This window comes from Callospermophilus lateralis, chromosome 4 (assembly GCF_048772815.1).
Source record: "Callospermophilus lateralis isolate mCalLat2 chromosome 4, mCalLat2.hap1, whole genome shotgun sequence".
Lineage (NCBI taxonomy): Eukaryota > Metazoa > Chordata > Mammalia > Rodentia > Sciuridae > Callospermophilus > Callospermophilus lateralis.
The window spans coordinates 164,306,656-164,325,378 of record NC_135308.1 but is presented as its reverse complement, the minus strand read 5'-3'; the positions used below and the strand labels follow the sequence as shown (position 1 = coordinate 164,325,378).

General features: G+C 60.8%; 1 protein-coding gene across 3 annotated transcripts in view; it reads left to right on the top strand.

Moving 5' to 3' along the window:
- Positions 1–18,374, top strand: part of Cerk (ceramide kinase) — a 48,918-nt gene extending 30,544 nt beyond the window's left edge. For 2 of the 3 annotated variants that reach the window (XM_076855494.2, XM_076855496.2), the window contains exons 5-13: positions 270–333; positions 1,077–1,222; positions 6,847–6,921; positions 7,907–8,059; positions 10,375–10,480; positions 11,781–11,851; positions 13,410–13,615; positions 14,528–14,736; positions 16,153–18,374. In XM_076855494.2, the coding sequence (XP_076711609.2) occupies positions 270–333; positions 1,077–1,222; positions 6,847–6,921; positions 7,907–8,059; positions 10,375–10,480; positions 11,781–11,851; positions 13,410–13,615; positions 14,528–14,736; positions 16,153–16,225 (1,103 nt within the window). In that variant the 3' untranslated portion in view covers positions 16,226–18,374. The remainder of the gene's footprint in view (positions 1–269; positions 334–1,076; positions 1,223–6,846; positions 6,922–7,906; positions 8,060–10,374; positions 10,481–11,780; positions 11,852–13,409; positions 13,616–14,527; positions 14,737–16,152) is intronic. The other variant, XM_076855495.2, reaches the window with a different exon arrangement.
- The last annotated feature ends 349 nt before the right edge of the window (positions 18,375–18,723 follow it).

Here is an 18,723-nt window from a genome sequence, read left to right as displayed (position 1 = left end):
CGTGGGTCAGAGACGGTGGACTAACGTTCGTCTCTACACTTGCGTGTGCTTTGACATTGCACAAGTGACCTGGACAGTAGGGGAGGCCGATGTGACCGCTGTTAGGTTCCAAGAGAGTCAGACTGGCCTAGTAGGGGGCCTGCCCACCCAGGCCACCCAGTCCCTTCCTGGGGAATGCTGGGTGGCCCCGCAGGGTTCTGGCCACTGCCCTCGCCGTCCACGTGAGTCACAGCTCACAGGCATGGACATAACCTACCATGTCCCCACAGTGACCGAGCGTGCGAACCAGGCCAAGGAGACCCTGTGTGAGGTCAGCATGGACAAGTATGATGGGTGAGTGAGTGCTGGGCAGCAGTCCTGACCCTGAAGTGAGCTGCTCACAGAACGTCAGGGTGGGCAGGGGGCTGGACCAGGCACCCCTCAGAGACCACCCTGGCCCGGTGGCTCCGTTTGCCTTTCAGTCTCCCAGAACACTTCTCACGTGGTCACGTAGGAGAGCAGTGACCTGGCCAAGGGTATTGTCACGTGGAGTTGAGGTGGTGGTGTTGTGGTTTGGGATCCTGCTTTTCTGTTACTGTTAGCTGTGAACAGTTTTCCATGTCCCCAAAATATCATCGTAATGCCCGTATCATCTTCTGTGACATAGATGTGCCGTGACTTAACTAATGTCTCACTATTTGGGCTCTTTCCAATTTTGCTCTTTAAGTAAGAGAACATTACTGAATACAAACCTCTCTGCATATTCTGGTTTTGGGGGGTTTTTTCAAGATAAATTTGGATATTTTCCTTGGGGTTGGGGGTTGAACCCAGGGCCTTTTGCACCAGGTCACGAGCTGTACCTCTGGGCTACTTACCCAGCCTAGATTTAGGGTCTCGAGGGGGGCTGGCAGGGGCTGGTCCCGTAGCCACTCTCGGCCAGGCAACCTCTGAAGTCCCAGGCCCAGAGGGAAAGCCAGCCTTGGCCACAGTCCCTTTGGACGGGCAGGGAGGCACGGCCTCCTCGTCAGGGACGTTGGAGGGCCCGACCTGCGAGCTGCCGTGTGGTGCTGGGAGCGCTGACCACCTCTCCCCTGCAGCATCGTCTGTGTTGGTGGGGACGGCATGTTCAGCGAGGTCCTGCACGGTCTGATCGAGAGGACGCAGAGGAGCGCCGGTGTGGACCAGAACCAGTTCTGCGCCAAGCTGGTGCCCAGCCCCCTCAGGATCGGCATCATCCCCGCAGGTACGGAGCCTGGGCGGCGCCCTGACGTCCCGCCATCTGACTGAACCCAGCTTGCTCACACCTGTGTCCTGCCTCAGGCGCTTCCAGGGGAGAATCCTTCTGGGCTTCTCCTCTAGGTTCATCACTCTATCCCCATGCGATGACTGCGGTCCCTCTGGGTCTTGTTTGTTTGTTTGGCTTTTTTGGGGGGGTGGAACCCAGGGCCTTCCATATGCCAGGCAAGGACTCTACCACTGAGCCGCATCTCTCGCCCCCAGTGGCTTTCTTTTTCGAAAGATAGTGTGTGTCCAATAAAATGAACACTCAGGCGGGTCTGTAAGGGACCTTGTCCGCTCCCGAATGCCAGCCGTGTGCAGGACCCAGGAGCCAGCAGCAGGGGGCAGGCTCTGCGCCTCAGGAGCCAGGGGTCGGGGCTGAAGCCCTGGAGTGGGGGCGCCTGGTGCCCGGGGCAGGCGAGGCTGTAGAGGTGGTCTTCAGCAAGAGGTGGCTTCTAGCTGACCTGGAGGGATGGGGAGTTGGGGGTGGGTGGGCAGGAGGAAGGATGTGGGTGGGGAGGGAAAGGGCCAGCCAAGCGGCAGGGCCTCCTCACGGCCTGGCGGACGGGCTCTGCTCCCGAGGCGTCCATCTGGCTTGGTGTATTCACCATCTTTCTAGGAAGCAGCTTGTTCTTAGAAACCTCACAGCGAGACAGTGACCAGCTGGCCCGTGACAGGGCAGCAGGCACAGCTTCCTTCCTCCTGTGCCTCTGTCGGCACAGCCACCGCCCACGCCATGGGTAGCCTCACCCGACGGCTCCTGAAGTCAGTCGGTGGACGCAGGCAGGAGGCACTGGGGGGTCGCCCGCTCACCACGTGGGCTCAGGAGTTGGGAGCTGAGAGCCCTCCGTTGGCATCCGGCCCCAGGAGGGACGCCTTGGTCACTGTGCCAGCCTCTGGCCCTGAACCCTCTCGGGCAGAGATGTTGCCCTTCCACTTAACCTGATTCCCCATTCTGGGCCGAGGACGTCCCTGTGGGCAGTGGCCTGTGCCTGTTCTCAGGACAAAGCCTCCCTCTGGGCCGCATTACCAGCTCAGCCTGCACGTCCAAGGTGGCCATCAGCAGAGATGCTGGGGTTGTCATCTGAGATCCCGCCCATTTGGATGGAGTGGTGACTGACACCTGTGGCGTGATGTGCTTCCTGAGCCGCTCGCCAGACGGTTCTGTCTGATGGGAGCAGCGCAGCAGCGAGACCCGGCCAACCTGGTTCTCCAGCTGAGGACAATGAGAGAAGGCCCTCAGGCCCCCATTCCCTGTCGGGTCCCTGCAGCTGACCTGGCCGTCAGCAGACTGTCCTGAGGGGTGGCTGCAGGGCCCCTGATGGACTTCCTGTCCCCAGGTCTTGTGGACTTTCTGTGCATTCAAGGCCTTAGGAGCAGGTGGGAGGGGCAGCCAGGGGCTGCTGGCCAGGCGAGGGCCAGTCAGGAGGGCCCCATGGGGTGTCTGTCTGCCCCACAGTGGGGGGCTCGGCCTTCACTTGGGTGTCCCTGCAGATGCTGCCCAGCACAGGAGGCCCTTGTGGAAGGCCGTGTCACAGTTCACTGGGCCTGTTTGTGAAGGGTCAGTCCCTGTGCTTGAAGCTGATGCTTACTCACCCCAGGGTCTGCCCTGGGAGGCCAGAGGTGGCCACTTGTCTTGCTGTCTGGGGCTGTTCAAGGGCAGTTCTAATCCTGAGTGACCTGGACTCTCACCATAAGGCCAGATGCCCCTGAGGAGAGCCCGCCGTCTCTGCCCCTCGCCCGTCCTTTCTCTGCCATGGCTGCTGCACTCACTGGGGTCCGGGTGCTGTGACAGGTGGCCCACGAGGCTCCAGGCGACGTGGTGGACATCACCTGATGCCTGTCTCCCCTGAGGCCTGTGACTCCCCAGGCTGGTCCCTCGGGGGCTTGGTGGCGGCTGTCTGGTCTGCCATCCTTGTCTGCACTTCTCTCCTTTCCCAAGGCCGCCCCCTGCACCTGTGCTTTCCCTTCCTGGGCCGTCCCCTCCCTGCGGCCCTTGTGGCAGGTTAGCAGCTCTGCGCCGTGTGACCTTAGGGCTGGAGGTGGGGCGCTGGGGCAGGAGCTCGCCCCTCCTTGTTGTTCTGGGCCTCTCCACCCTTGCTGAGGCCAGGCCCTGCTGGGCCTGGAGAGGAGGCAGCTTGAGAGCTGCAGGTGTGGCCAGGAGGGGGCCTGGAGGTGGCCCAAGGGACTTGCCAGTGCCTGGGGGAGCCCTGGGGTGACCCGTAACTGGGAGTGGGTGGAGGGGTCTGAGGGTCCCTGCAGCCCCGGCTTCGGGAAGGCACGCTCCCTGTGCACTGAGACCTGATCTAACGTTGTATGGAACCCAAGTCCTGGACTGGGTGTGGATCAGGGACAGAGCACTTGCCTGGCCAAGGGAGGCCCTGGGGAAAAAAGAAAAAGAAAAGTCCTTTAATTGTAAGTCTCCTTCCAATCACAAGTGAACGTGGCTGTGTTACAGCCTGGGGAGGCTGCCGTCCAGAGCACGTCAAGCCCTCCCCCTGCTGCACCTACTGTGTGCCATTGTAACTAAAGCTCGGGAAGAGGCTCGGGGAGGTGATGTGCATAGCAGGAGCCTGTCTGTCCTTCCTGTGCCAGCAGCAATGTGTGGGCTGGGTTGGCGGGTGGGCAGGTGCAGGGCCCAAGGCCAGATGTGTGAGGGGTGTGAGGATGGCTGCAGCTGTTCCAAGGCAAGGCAGGTAGCGTGAGCATCAATCATCCTCTTGAACTTGACCCTCAGGGTGCAGGGTGCAGACTGGCTAGTGGCCTTGGCCCCCCGTCTGAGCCAATGGAGCAGCAGTGGAGAGGCTGAGGAGCCACATCTGGTCTCTTTCCACAGAGGACGGTCAGGCCAAACAGGGTACAAACTGTCTGTCCTCAGGTTAGAATCAGCAGCGATGGCTTTGTGTGACTTCTCCGGAACCTGCTGGTTCAAAAGTATGTCAGAACTTCTAGGTTGCAGACAGGTGTGGTGGTGCGAGCCTTTACCTCCAGTGACTCTGGAGACTGAGGCAGGAGGATTGCAAGTTTGAGGCCCACCTGTCCCGTAAAGGAGAGGTGGGTGCAGCTCGTGGTCAGGCGCCCCTGGGTTCCACCCAGGACCAAAGAAACAAGCTTCTGGGTTGGGGTGCTTCTCTGTGGTGAGGTGCTGACCCTGTCCCGGCCACACGGCAGCTTCCACGCCCCGTATAGGGGCCAGGCAGCACAAGGGGGGCACAGGCGAGGCTGCAGGGGCTCTGAGGACCGTGCCCTCAGCCTGGAGGATGGGAGGCCTGTGCGGAGGTTGATGCTAGAGCCAAGTCGGGACCACCAGCCCCTGGGAGGTGACTTCTGGTCCCTTGGAGCTCAGGAGTCCGCTCCAGGATGTGCACAGGCACTGAATCGGGGCAGCGACTGGCCAGCTGTTTCCAAAGCAGAAGCACTGGAGGGCGAAGAAGCAGGTGTGAACTGGAGGAGCGGTCAGCCATCTTGGGGCTCAGGGTCAGACCAGGTCCAGGTTTCGTGGGACACGGTGGAGCTGCGGGGAGACTAACGGTGGCCTGGGCAGGGAGCCTTCTGCGCCTCGCAGACCTGGCACTTCAGCAGAATGATCTGCAGACCTTCAGGAAATCAGTCCAGACGTGGTCATGGCCCCCGGGACCAAGGCACGTAGAGCAGGTCCCGTGACGTCCTCTGGGCCCAGAACCCAGGCTCCTCGGGTCCTGTGTGCCTGACACCTGTAGCTCCGTAGAGCCCGTGCACGGCCTCTTCCTGTGAGGGGTGTTGGCACCCCAGACACTGAGCCACGTTCGTCCTGCACCTCTGGGGCTCCTGGGCCGGCCGGCACTGTGGGCCTCACCCCGCCACCTGCCCTCTGCCCAGCACGCTGCTGCGTGGCCTCCTCTACCAGCACATCACAGGAGGGAGAGACAAGGCCCTTCTGTTAGGAGAGTCTGCCGTGGCCAGGTTGGAAATGCTGGCTTCCCCCCAGAACAAGGCCCTCCACGAAGCTCCCCTTTCGTTTGGTGACACAGAGGGAGGCTCCAGAGGCCTCGGGTCTTGCTCTTCTTTGCGACTGAGAAGGTCGCTGGATTTCTGCCACTAGAAGGCTGTTGGGTACAGAAGCTGCCGCTGACGAAACCCTGGGCGGCTGCGGCTCCCAGGGGTGACCGGTGAGGAGAGCGGCCATGCACCTGGCAGCCTGGCCAGGGCTCGAAGGGGCATGCGAGGCCCCGGGTGCCACACCCCGCCTGGCCTGGCTGAGTCTGCCCACCCACCGCCCCTCTGGAGGGTCTCTCAGGGACGGTTGACACTCGTTACTCAGGCACCTTAAATTACGAAAATGAGGGGAAAGGGTCTGAAAGCACCTCGTTTTCCTTAGATACTGTTAGTCACCCCTGGAGAGTCAGCCACTCCTGTGGTCATAAGTGCTCACTAAGCACATTTTTATTTTCGAAGTAAGATGATACTCAAGTCCTTGAGAGACTCCAAAGGGGGGTACACACCCTTGAATCATGAGTGTGTGTGAGTGTGGGTCTCTGTGTGCCTGTGTGCACCTGCGTGACATCAGCCATCCGAGGCCTCAGGTGGCCTGAGGTCGCACTGAGGGCCCTGTGTTGCCATCTCCATGCCAACCAGGTCCCATGTTCTCTTTGGACCTGTACAATCTCCAAAGAGATGAGGGTCACTTATGACAAGACCAGAGCACCGTCCTGGGCCCGGGCCGAGCATCCCGGGTCTTGGGCTCTGGTGGTGTTCTGTGCCTGTCACACTGGTGGCCTCCTAAGGAATGCTTGTGTGCCAGTGGCAAAGCTCCGTGGGCCTGGACACCGCCACGCGGCTTGTCCCAGGGAGACCTAGACCAGGGTGTCCCAGGCGCAGGGCACACCTCTTACATGTTCACGTGGCCCAACCCCACATTGTGGAGGCTGTGCCCCAGCTAGAGGGAGGCCTGGGCCTCGCTGCTGTGGCATGGGGCCCCTTGCCGTCAGGGCTGCTTTCTGCAGTGGTGACTCCTGAGCAGATTCCCGCGCCCCGCACTCAGAGCCACACTGTGGTCACCCCCAGACAGAGGAGGGCGTGACCCCTGGCCACAGGCAGGAGTGTGCGTGGTCAGGGGCCAGAGCTGTGCAGCCAGGCCCTGTGGTGGGCCCACTGTTTCCCTGAAATTCAGCCCCGCTGCTGAGATGTGCCTTGGTGTGGACGCTGCCTTCGCAGGGTTCCTGTGACCTTCACGGTCGGCCCTGCTTTCCACGCTCTCTCCCGGGGACGATGCTCCGTGCAGTCTCCTGCTGCCATTGAGGTCTGGGTCACAAGGTGCCCCTGCCGGCCCGCAGAGGTGGGCGAGCACCAACACCTCACAGTCTCCAAGAGGAGGGGGGCCTCGCTGCTCCCTGGGGCCTCCGTGAGGCTTGGGCAGCCGCTGGGGCCGCAGGATCTGCAGGGGCAGGCATGGCCACTGTGAAGAGCTGCTGGGTGCCACTGCAAGGTCCCCTCGCTCTTCCCGGCCTCCTCCGCCCTTCAGCCGAGCTCTGTGCGCCTCTTCTGCTGGCCACGGAGGAGAGGCAGGGCCTCCACTGGGTGCCCGCATCCCACCGTGCCCCTCTCTCTCAGGGTCGACCGACTGCGTGTGCTACTCCACCGTGGGCACCAACGACGCCGAGACGTCCGCCCTGCACATCGTGGTTGGTGAGCTGCCTCCCCTCAACCCCCAGGGCACAGGCCACCAGCGCTGCCATTTCTCAGTGGCCCTGCTTCCTTGGGCCCCATGGCCTTGCCCACCACCGAAGGAGTCCAGCCTGGCATCCCTTCGCCCCAGCCACACTGCCTCACCCGCCCCCCTGGGTCTGTCTCCCAGGCCCGTCTGGGGACTTTTGAAAACATGAACCCATCGTGCCAGACCCTTCTCAGCACCCAGGGGTGCAGGCCTGGTGACGGACCAGGCGCCACCCCACAGCGCCCCTGCTCCGATGCTTGTCCCTACTGGGTCCTGGAGCTCCTGCCACGCTCTGCCTCGGGCTGCCACTGCCTCTGGCCTCCACTCAGCTCGGCGCCCACAGCCTTAGCAGCACCCCATGGCCGCCAGCCCCCTGTGCCTCACCTGCAGCTCCGTCCAGCCGCCACAGCCCACTGCTTTCATGCATGCTCTTAGGACGCCCCTGGGTGTCAACTCTGCCTGGGGCAGGAGGTGGCTTGGCCTTCCTGGTGCTGTGGTCAGGGGTGGCTGTGGGTGTGGCCCCCTCCCATCTCTCTGCAAAGTACCTGCAAGGCTGCAGGTGATTCACTCCTTCAGGTGGCAGGTGCCCAGCGCCTGCCCAGCCCCTGGCAGGAAGAGGAGGGCCGTGGAACCTCTGCGAGCTCCCGGTCACAGCACCTGTCTGACCCGGAACCAAGAGACCTCATGTTTTAAAATAGCCACTTAGGACTTTGTATTTTTTGCTGTCTGCCTTCCCTTCAGTCTCAAACCCTCCCCTTTCAGTTGGTGACATTGGTGAGCTTCATGGGTTCAGGCTTATCCTGTCCCCAAGAACAGCTTCCCAGGAAATTTGAGACACGTGTCATTTGAATCAAAAACAGGGAATCAAAAGAGGGACCCTGTACTGGTCACATTCTTTCTCCTCTGAGATCAGGGGGCTTTGGGAACTGCCCTGACCACACCTGTGCTCTCCTGCAGGGGACTCGCTGTCCATGGACGTGTCCTCGGTGCACCACAACAACATGCTGCTGCGGTACTCAGTGTCCCTGCTGGGCTACGGCTTCTATGGGGACTTGATTGAGGACAGTGAGAAGAAGCGGTGGATGGGGCCTGCCAGATACGACTTTTCAGGTAACTCAGAAGAGCGTGCTGAGCCGAATGCCGACTGAGTCTAAGGGGTCTGATTTAATGGCCAGCCCCGAGCGAGGCCGCCCGTGCAGACGGAGCTCACGGGCCTCGGCTTCCTGTAGCTGGAAGTGTGAGGCCTGGACTTGGCCCTGGATTGTGTGATCCTGTTCCTGGACCCAGCACAGGTGTCTGCACAGGGCGGCCAGCCCACAGGGATGGCTCGAGTGAGAGTCCTAGGAGGAAAGAGTCCATTCCAGTCACTGGAGCACTGGCCAGGCGGGCTCTCCTGCCCAGGACGTGCCCCTGAGCAGGACAGGTGAGAGCCTGCCTCTGAGGCTGCGCCTGCTCCCCAGGCCGGGCGCCCCGGCTCCCCCTGCACAGGCCTGGCGCGCCGGGGCTTCGCTGCCATGTCACAGCTGAGAACACGGGCACCACAGGGCTGAGTGGCCACCCTCCTGCAGGTCTCGGCTCTCAGACTGGGTGGCCATCAGTGTCCCCTGGCAGCTCGTTAGAACCCAGAGCTTGGGGCCACCCTGAGACCCCCATGCAGGTGTGGGAACAGCATGTCTACCAGGCTCCCTGGGGACCCTGTCACCTGCTCACACAGCTGGAATGAACAGGAAACAGAAGTTGGTGCTGCCGGCTTCTGGAGGTGGGTGCAGCTTTCAAATGCAGAAAAGAGGGACTTTGAGGGATTTAAGGTTGTACTCCTCAAGCATCCGGCTGAGTTCCTGTGCTGTATGTAGTGACTGTCACTTATCTGGTCCCCACTGCATTCAGGTGGATGGGATATCCCAGACCCCAGGGCCTGGCTCTTCCTCCTGAGGGGAAGGAGAGTGACTTGGTGGTTTTGCGCAGCCTAGAGACTGTAGCATGGCGTGAAGGGCTAAGGCTACTCCTCACCCGACCTCCGTTAAGGAAAGGAGTCCTGAGAAATCAGAAAAGCCGCGAGAATCTCCATGAAGGGCCAACCTGTTCCTGGCTGCCCTTGTGGAGCAGGTGGCTGGCTCAGCAGGCTGCCCCTCCCCCAGCCCCTCAGCACAGTCCCTGCCCTAGTCTCATGTCCCACCCCTGTGGCCCGGCTTTAGCCCTGAGAGTCTGGAGCGAGTGGGTTTGCGTTCAGCTGCTGTGAGGTTGAAGTCCTGTCGTCTGGCAGAGCCTGGGGGAGGTGGAGCTGAGTGGGCAGGTGCCATCCTACACCTGGAGGTTTAGCGGGGGCAGAAGTGGGGACACCCAGGCTCAATGCGGCTGCCACAGAGGTGGCTGGTGCCGTGAGGCGGCTGTCCCCAAAGCACCCTGCAGGAGTCTGGCTGCACCCTGTGCCTTAGTGAGGGACACACATGCCAGGCTGCTCACCTTAAGGCCTTGGACACTGGACATCTCATGGGGCCTACAGGGGAGCAGGGAGAGAAGCCAGGGCCACCATGCAGAATGGCACGAGCCCCTGCAGGGCCACCTGGGAAGCTGTTTCTCACGGAGCAGATGATCCTGGGCATGTTCCCCGAGCCCAGCCCCCGCCAGGTGCAAGCCAAACAGGACAAGCACAAAAGGGTGGGTGGCAAGCCGTGGAGCGGCCCAGGCTGCTGGGGTCTGTGGGTGAGGGCTTGTGGAGGTGGCCTGGGCACTGTGTGGAAGTTGGAGGTCAGTGTGTTGGGGATCAGGAGAGGTGGAGCCCCCAGTGGCTCCCGAGGCCAGCATCACACCACAGCATGTGTGGGCTGGACACTGTGGCCATGCAGGCCTGTACTGGGCTCAGCAGCAGAAAAGGAGGTGTGATGTCACCCTTGCAGGATACACCTGTCCCCCGTGCCCGGCTCCCCCCAGGCCCCTCGCACCCACTGCCTCTCCCTGCTGGCCTGCTCCGGCTTCCCGGGCCCCCTCCAGGGGTTTTGCCCAGCGCTGGAGAGCCAGGACTGCAGGCAGCACCGTGGACAGCACCCACAGGACAGCTGCCCTGGCCCTTGCCCTGAGCCTTCCAGGCTGTCACACGTATGGTGGGTGCCTCTGGCAGGGGCCAAACCTGGAGGGGGGACACTGCTGACCACTTTGAAGTGGGGAGACAAGGACCCAGGCCACTGGGACCTGCAGGCCACATCATGGAGGCCCTGCAGGGCAGTGACACGAAGACCCTGCCTTGCTAGCATGGAAGGGCCACAGCCCTGACCTCTGTCCCTGCCCAGATGTGCAGGGCCAAGCCCCTGCGGTTCCCTCCGGTGGCCTCCGGGAGCTCCCTTTCCTCCCTGGCTTCCACAGCTGAGTCGCAGTCGCAGCCAGGCAATGACCTGCGACGTTCTCTCTTGGCCACACTCTGTCCCCAGGTTTGAAGACCTTTCTCTCACATCACTGCTACGAAGGGACAGTGTCTTTCCTCCCAGCCCAGCACACCACGGGATCCCCACGGGATCCGAAGCCCTGCCGGTCAGGGTAAGCACACCTCCATGTCTTTCTGTTGCTCCTGAGGTGAAACGGGGCCTGGGCTGGGGTTTGTTCCGTAGGAGCTGGACGCCTAGGAAGACGCTGGTTTCTGTGGGCGAGAGCAGGGTGTGGAGGCCTAAGGCTCTGAGGGCCGGCTCCTGCCTCCCCTGGCCCTGTGCACCTGGGACACCTGGCCAGGCAGGATGTCAGGAGAGGGTCCCTGCATGCTGGGCCCCAGGGCGGTGTGACAACGAGGCTCATGGCCACACTGTCTGGTCCTGGTGGAGCTCCCTGGCCCCTCCAGGGGCTGGGGATGAGCAGAGCAGGCAGGAAAGGACACGGGCAGCTGTCTCATCCATAGCTGGGCGTGTGCGCTCCGGCACAGGGAGGGACTGCTGGCAAGGCTGGTCTGATGGAACTGTCTCAGCAGCCCTGGTCCCCACCCCTGGCAAGACCCTGGTCCACTCTGCCCGGCTCCACAATGGGAGCTCTCCCCTGATCAGGAGCCCTGGCCAGTCCCCCGGCCCCTCAGAAGGCAGGGAAAGGGGCGGACCAGGCGGCTCTGGGGGAGAAGAGGCCCAGGAGAGGGAAGGCCAGGACCCCAGGAAACCTTGACGGTGCAGACCCGGCTGCGTGGCCACCCCAGTGACAGCACAGCGTGTGTCTGCCTGGCCACCTGTGCTGCTGGAGGCTAGGAGACGGTGACGCTCTGGAGGACACACAGTCCTTGAATGACCATCCCACGTCCCCGCCTGTGAGCGAGGAGTCCGAGGCCACTGAGTCAGAGGGTCTAGCCTTGCCAATGCCACCAGTGTCCACAGCCTCTGGCTGCTGTGTAGCCCAGCAGCACCCAGTGCGCACCTGGGTGGCGACCGCATCCGGGTTGAGGGCTCAGAGCTGCCTGTCTGCTGCTCTTGGCTGGGACGAGTGCCCCTCAGGGACTGGCCTGAGTGCCCAGCTCCAGGCGAGTTCTCCGTGGGACTCCACCGCCGTGGGCGCTGGCGCAGCTGGAGCCGCCCAGCAAGGGAGCCGCGGGCGCCGTGCCCCGCATCCTGTGGGATGTGAGCGCACCCTGTGGGATGTGAGCGCGCCTCGGCGCAGGACGCTGGTGAACTTCAGAAGCCAAACTTCAGCAGCAGTCTAACTTGGGGAATCCAAGTTGGCACGCCAAAGAAATATGTTCAGTCGGCCTTGAACTGAACTGTGCGTCCCGGGAAGAGAGCTGCACCTGACCGTGGGCGCCAGGCTCCACCCTCGGCCAGCTCCTCTCCCCGCTGGAGAGGGTGACAGTGACGGCTCTGTCTTTCAGATGCCTGGTGTGCAGGCAGAGCAGGCAGCAGCTGGAGCAGGAGCAAGCCCTGCGCGGCCCGCCGGACTCCGGTCAGTCCCCCACCCCATCCTCCCCGGTGCCCACGCCCTCCTCTCCCAGCTCTTCTTTCCTGTTCCCCGGGCCTGTGTCTCTGGCTTTCCTGCAGCGGGCCTGAGGCCTGGGGGACCTCCTCTGTGGACGTCCTCCGTCTCAGCTGCGCGGCTTGCCCCGATTCAAGCTGCCTCACGCCACACGCAGATATTGCGCTTGCTGCCGCCATGAAGCCTTGCTCACGGACACCGGGATTTCCCGTCACAACATGTCATTATCCCTATTGTCTTTGTTAAAGAACACTGCCGCCTTCTTCGTCATGCTGGACAAAGCAGGACAGAGCTGGCGGGCGCTTTCTCCTTGGCGGCTGGGGCTGAGCCTGGGCCCCTGCACTGCGCACGCGCCCACCCCCAGCCACCTCTCAGCTCCCCTTCTTTTCTTCGCTGCTGAGGTCGCCCTGGCCCTTTCCAGGTTGGGCTTCATTGCCCGCGTCCCATCGCCCGTGCTGTCCTGTCATGAAATGTCCCCAGGAGTCCCTCGAGGACAGAGCCTGGGCCATGTCACTGCCTTGGGCACATCTCCACTTTTCCTCTTTTCTGGTCGATGGCACATGCAGTCACTAGATGGCAGCAGCGACGTCCCACAGTGGCCATCTCTGCCACCTGGCCCCCCGCTTTCTGGGCTGCCCTGCACCTGGGGTGATCACTCTCTTTCATCACCTGCTTCCTAAGGTGCTGTGCTTCCTGCAGAGACGACGAGGAAACACCAGTCAACTCCCCACTGTCTGTGTGTCCGTCTCCCTCCCGCATCCCCAGTGCTCACTGTCCCCAGCTCCCAGACTCCGCCTGGGCCTGTTCAGTGGCAGCTTCTGTCAAATCTCTTGCACCTGCTGATCAGACCAATCGTTTCCATAGAACAACTGGGGGCCGTTTGGCAGAGACTCGGAGCTGATGGAGGAGGGGCACTGTCAGCACTGCGCCTGGCCTGGCAGGAGCCTCTGACCTTGACCAGGCCGTGGTCAGCATTGAGTCCCGACAGAGGGGGCGGACAGTGGCCTCGTCACAGCCAGTTAACTGTAGCTGAGCTCTTGGTCTCTATTCCGTACCCCAACATGTGTTAGGGCTGGGCCGGTGGCTTGGTGGGAGCGTGCTTGTCTAGCACGGCAGGTCCTGCGTCCATCCCGGAAGGCCGCAGCTGCACGTGCGCTGGGCCGAACCAGGGCTAAGGACTCACCAATGCCGCCCAGCTCTCCCATCAGGACCCCTGCTATTATCTTTCGCCACTCCTAGCTCCCAGGCCAAAGGCACATGGCCGGCTGGACTAGATCAGGTGGTGGTTCACTGACCCATGCTCTAGATCACCACCTACAAGTTGCTGGGGACCCTCGGGTTCAGCGTCAGTGCAGCTTCCTGGGGCAGGTGGCCCTTTCTAGGCGATGTTACTGGTTTGGATGGCAGTCGCATGAGAAATGTGCTGAACGTCACCAGGGTAAAAGCTCAGGGCGCCCAAGGCACAGGCTGTAGCTGCGGCCCTGAGCCCCACTGCACGGCGACATCGGCCCTGTTCTTTCTGCTTCAGAGAAGGTGGAGGAGTGGCATGTCATCTGCGGGAAGTTTCTGGCCATTAATGCCACGAACATGTCCTGTGCTTGTCCCCGGAGCCCTAGAGGCCTGTCCCCAGCCGCCCACCTGGGAGATGGGACTTTCGACCTCATCCTCATCCGGAAGTGCTCCAGGTTCAACTTCCTGAGATTCCTCCTCAGGCACACCAACCAGTACGACCAGGTCAGTGGACAGGTGGACGCGGCAGGAGGGCGAGGAGCTTCGCGAGGTGGTCCTGGCCCACACTGCAGGAGTGCGTTGTGTAGCTCCAAGGAAGGCAGCAAGGACAGATCTTGGCTTTTCTCCAGTTTTAAACTGGTCAGTTGCTCCTTATAAAGTTCATTTTGAAATGTCCCTCTTGTCACAGAAACTCAAGGCTGCGGATTTCCCAACTTCTCCCTGTGCTGCTCTTCCGGGTCCTCCTTGCAGGCCCCCCAAGTCGGGCTCCAGGAGTGGGCTGTGTTCAGACCCTGCCTGGCCACCCCCCCGGCACTGGCAGTCTGTGGAGGGAGGCCTGGGTCAGTCGGGGGAGGCCTGGTCAGTGAGAGGAGGCCTGGGTCAGTCGGGGGAGGCCTGGGTCAGTCGGGGGAGGCCTGGGTCAGTCGGGGGAGGCCTGGTCAGTGAGAGGAGGCCTGAGTCAGTAGGGGGAGGCCTGGGTCAGTCGGGGGAGCCCTGGGATTTTTTACCATAGCCTCTTAATTTTAGTGAAATTTTGGCTTTTTGCTTAAATTGTGTTTTGGATATAGTCCAGTGGTAATTTTTATACAGCTTTTGAGTAGCACTTATTAAAGAGGGGACAGAAGAATCTACAAAGCACTGCTCGTTAACCACCAGAGCTCTTTAAGACGTGGTGGTCCCTGCGGGTGGGCTAAGACTTTCAAAGTCTTGGTGTTGCTTGACCAGTGCCCGGGGAGGGCAGTTCTGGGTGGCTGTCTCTAAGTGGTCAGACCAGCTGGAGAGGGTGGCTCAGAGTGGCTGCCTGACAGCTGGACCAGGAGCTCGTAGGAACTGGAGGCCCCTGGGCCCGAGGGCGCGGAGCAGGCGTCGCCCTCGGTGAGTGAGGACCCTGCTTCCCCTTCCCCCGCCTCCCGGCAGTTTGACTTCAGTTTTGTTGAAGTCTATCGCGTGAAGAAATTCCAGTTCACCTCCAGGTCCCTGGATGAAGAGGACCACACCCTCAAGGACAGGGGAAAGCAGGGGTTGGGGCAGATGTGCTGCGACAATCCTGCCTCCTGCTGCTCGGCCCCCAGGAGCTCCTGGAACTGCGACGGGGAGATTCTGCACAGCTCTGCCATCGAGGTCAGGTGAGCGGAGGCCCAGCCCCGGGTGTGCCCAGGCTGTGGGCGCCAAGGAGCGCTCCGGTCTGTTGCAGTCCTCCTTGGGTGGTCAGGTGCGGAGCGCAGGAGAGGCGGCTGGAGCACTGGCAGAGCCTGCTCCAGGCTCCGAAGCCCTCTCTTCTCTTCCTCTTCTCTGTGACACCTTACACCTAGCAGGCGTGGTCTCTCCTGGGCATTCTTTCTTTTCTGATAAATCATTCAAAAACAAACAAATGAGCTGCCTTCCCAGGCACTTTTCAAGTCCTGGGCCCCTGCATCCATGGGCAGACATTGGGCCTCGCAGGGCCTGCCGAGGGGCCTCATGCTGGTGCACAAGGGGCGGCTGCCCTGGCAGAGGGCAGAGGGGCCTGGGAAGAACACGGCTGGCAGAGAAAGTGGGGGGGCACAGAGGGGAAGCTCCGGGTGTGGAGGCAGCAGCCTCAGGGCTCCCCAGAGACCCCCGGCCCACTGGCTGCTGGGACCTCTGCTCCAGCACCAAGCGCTTTCACCATTCACATCTAAATAAGGCAAGTGGGTAGGACGTCTTCAGATGTCCCCAAGCCCTGGGCCCAGGCTCCACTTCCTTCTGGTGCATGAGGCAGTTGGTGGTCAGCCCTTTGTTGGTGTGGCCCTTTGTCTCCACAGGGTCCACTGCCAGCTCATTCAGCCTGAGCACAAGGGCTGACGAGGTCCCAGGAAATCACCACAGCAGCCGCTGTGCACAGAGGGATTGCTTTCTGCTAGCTTGCCTGGCACGTCAGGGAGGTGGGACTACTGTATACACTGGCTTATATATTCACTCAAGAAATAGAAAGCTTGGGCTGGGGCTGAGCTCAGTGGCAGAGCACTTTCCAAGCACCTGTGAGGCCACACATAAAAATAGATAGATAAAGGTAAAAAATAGATAGATAAAGGTAAAAAAATTATAATAATCTCAAATTAGGAAGGTATTCTTGACATGTAGCCCATCTACCCTGACCTTGGCACCTGCCACTTATTCCTGGGGTCTTAGTTGCTAGAATACATCTGTGGTTTTGGTAACAGTGGGGAATGAAGCCAACAGGTCCTGCATGGGACCCAGGACCTCCACGCTGCTGGTCGGGGGACCTCTAGGACCCCTGATCTGCTCCCCTCTGGGGGGCTCTTGCTGGGGAGAGGCTGTGCGGGAAGGGGAAGCCGCGGCACATGGAATAGAGGCACTTGGGATTGTCCCTCTACTGTGGAGGGGTGTGGGAATCAGACCCAGGTCTGCTGGTGCCCTGGATCTTCCAAGTGGCCAAGAGCATCTCTACAGAGAGGCTCTGGAGTGCAGGATGGCCACGTGCCTGTGCCCTGGCAGTCCGCGCCTGCCCCGTCCAGGAAGGGAACACACAGGAGTCACAGTGTGGCCCTTTGTCTCCACAGGGTCCACTGCCAGCTCATTCAGCTCTTTGCAAGAGGAATTGAAGAGACGCCTCAGCAGGAGCGCTGCAGCTGAGGGCCCGCCCGCCCCATGCGCGGAGGTGTGAAGACTGTTTGATGACCACAGACCAATTATGTTGATATTTACATTTACATCTAGAAATTTATTTTTGATAGTTGGATCTTGCTTTTAGAACAAGATTCGTTTTGTCAACAATTCTGCATGCATATCTGACATTTGAGTTCCCTGGGAGCTGAGTGGCGCTGCACACAACTGGTTTCTCAGCATCCAGCGCCACGGGCGTGGGGCCTGGCCTCGGAGCTCAGCGACGCGGACAGCACAGATCTAAGGTCGGCCCCTAGCGGTTCCAGGGCAATGACTTTAGGGACACAGGAGTACTTTCCAGGAATCAGGCCCACCTTCTGGACGCAGGGGCCTGGGTCACCAATCTGCTTTGTAAGATTCTTCTGGAATGGTCTGGAATGGTCTGAGCAGGTTTTGGGAAATAGGTGTTTCTTCATTTTACGTCCACCTTCCCTGTGGTCAAGGTGTTGCCATCTGGTGAGGCCTGAGGAGCCCCTGAGGGCAACGTCTGACCTTGCAAACCTCCTTTCCTGCTGCCCTCCCAGCTGTGTTTGTGAGACCGTCCAGCGGGCAGCTCCGTGGTAGCTATGGAGACGGCTGGAAACGGGCTGGTGAGGGCTCGTTCTCTTTAAAGGCAAAACATGGACAACATGGGCTTTCTGGGGAGCAGAAAGCAGCGGGCATTCCATGGGGACATTCGCTTTGACAGTGGCCCTGACTCCAGCAGGCTGACCTGGTGCCGGCCCTGCAGTCTCCTGTCGTCTCACGCTGACCTCTGTATCGACAGATTTGCCGTCCTCAGTGGGACCAGCACGGAGCGTCTCCGCCGTCTCCCCAGCCGAGGGATGATGGCAGCTTCCTGCTGAGGTCCTAGAGCCAGGGACCGGCCCCCTGCAGGCTTCCCGCCACTGGGCTCCTGACTGCGCCTGTCCTCCTTGTTTTCAGACTGATGTGTGATGAGCCCTGTGGAGTGGCTTGTGAGGCAGCCTGACCTCTGGCCTGGAAGAGAAGGCGCCAACTGTTAGGAGACCGGGGTTCACTGCTGCCGCTGTGGGTGGCTCTTCCACAGGTCCCCAGGTGGCTGCCGCATCCGACAGAGAGCATCTGTTTTGGGAATTCTTTGCGTCGATTTGTATTTTGAGGCATACACAAAGCCTCCTGTCTTGTCATTCGGTCCCTCCTGGGCTTTTCCCGTAGCTTCTGTATTAATGGACTGGGTTGGCAACGGCAGCCGTGTGGCTGGATGGTTCAGTAAGCCAAGGCTGAGTCACCGGCTGGGTGACAGTGGGCAGACCGGGCCTCTGTATGCAGGTTTGCTCCTGGTTGGGAAGAAACCAGAGAGCCAGAGTGGCAGCTTTTGAGGGGGCAATGACCGCTTGTGCTCAGCAGCCCACAGGCAGGGGGCACCCTCAGGCCAGGGTGCTCCCAGGAGGTCCCACCTGGGATGACACCCTGACTCCTGCTTCCCTTGGGCCATTCCAGAAGGGCCCAGGTGGAGGGTCCTGAGGAGGCTGTGGCTGCCCCTGAGAACTGGGCCATCTTACAAGCTTTCCCCAAAGATTCAGAGTCTTGACCCTGTTACATGCTTCCCAGGGCCTGGTCTGCCCAGAGCCCCTGCCAGCCTGGGAGGATGACCCAGGCAGAAGATGCTGCAGTGGAACTTACCAGTTGCAGGCTGATTTTACAACCTGGGACTGCACAGGGGGCTGTGGCAGAGGCCCCCAAAGCCCCCTGAGACTGCACGCAGGACGGAGGCAGGCTCTGCCATTCCCACCAGTGGGCTCTGTCTTCCAGGAGGCTCACAGCCACCCCAAGCCCTGGACTTGGGGACTTTAACAGAAGAACACCAGAAGTGATGGTAGACAGTGAAAACTTGGGACCCCTGAGATGGGATGGTCTCTAAACTTCCTCTGTGGCTTGTTGGTGTGAAACAATCAGGCAGCAGTTCTGCCCCGTGACTGACGGTTCAAATCGAGAAGTGGGGGCGGGTAGGGCGGCTTCTTCCCAAGCCCCTGCAGCTGGGAACGCCGTGGAGAGGGCTTAATTTTCTGCCTAATCTTGCTGGTTTCAAGATTAGTAAATAGCATATTTGATCTGATATGTTTGAGAAGACAAAAATAAAGTTACTTTGGGCAGAATCTGGCATTTTCTCTTTCTTTTACAAATTGCTTTTCAAAGTAGAGTATTTTTCATGAAAATGAAAAAATTTTCATATACAAAGAAGAAATGAGTGAAGATGTGCGTGGCTGCACCTGTGCCAGGAAACCCAGCAGCACCAGAGCCTTGCGTGTTGCCCGGGCAAGCCTCCCCGCCTCCCCACGCAGGGCATGAAGCTGAAACCGCCTGGTGTGACTCGCTGCTCCTCCAAGGCCGACTGTGAGTGTGGGCCTCGCTGCTCACCTGGGGAACTGGGGGCTGGGCCCAACTCGAGGCTTTAGCTGAGGCAGCTCATCCCCCACCAGCACAACTGGGCCACGCTGGACTGCACC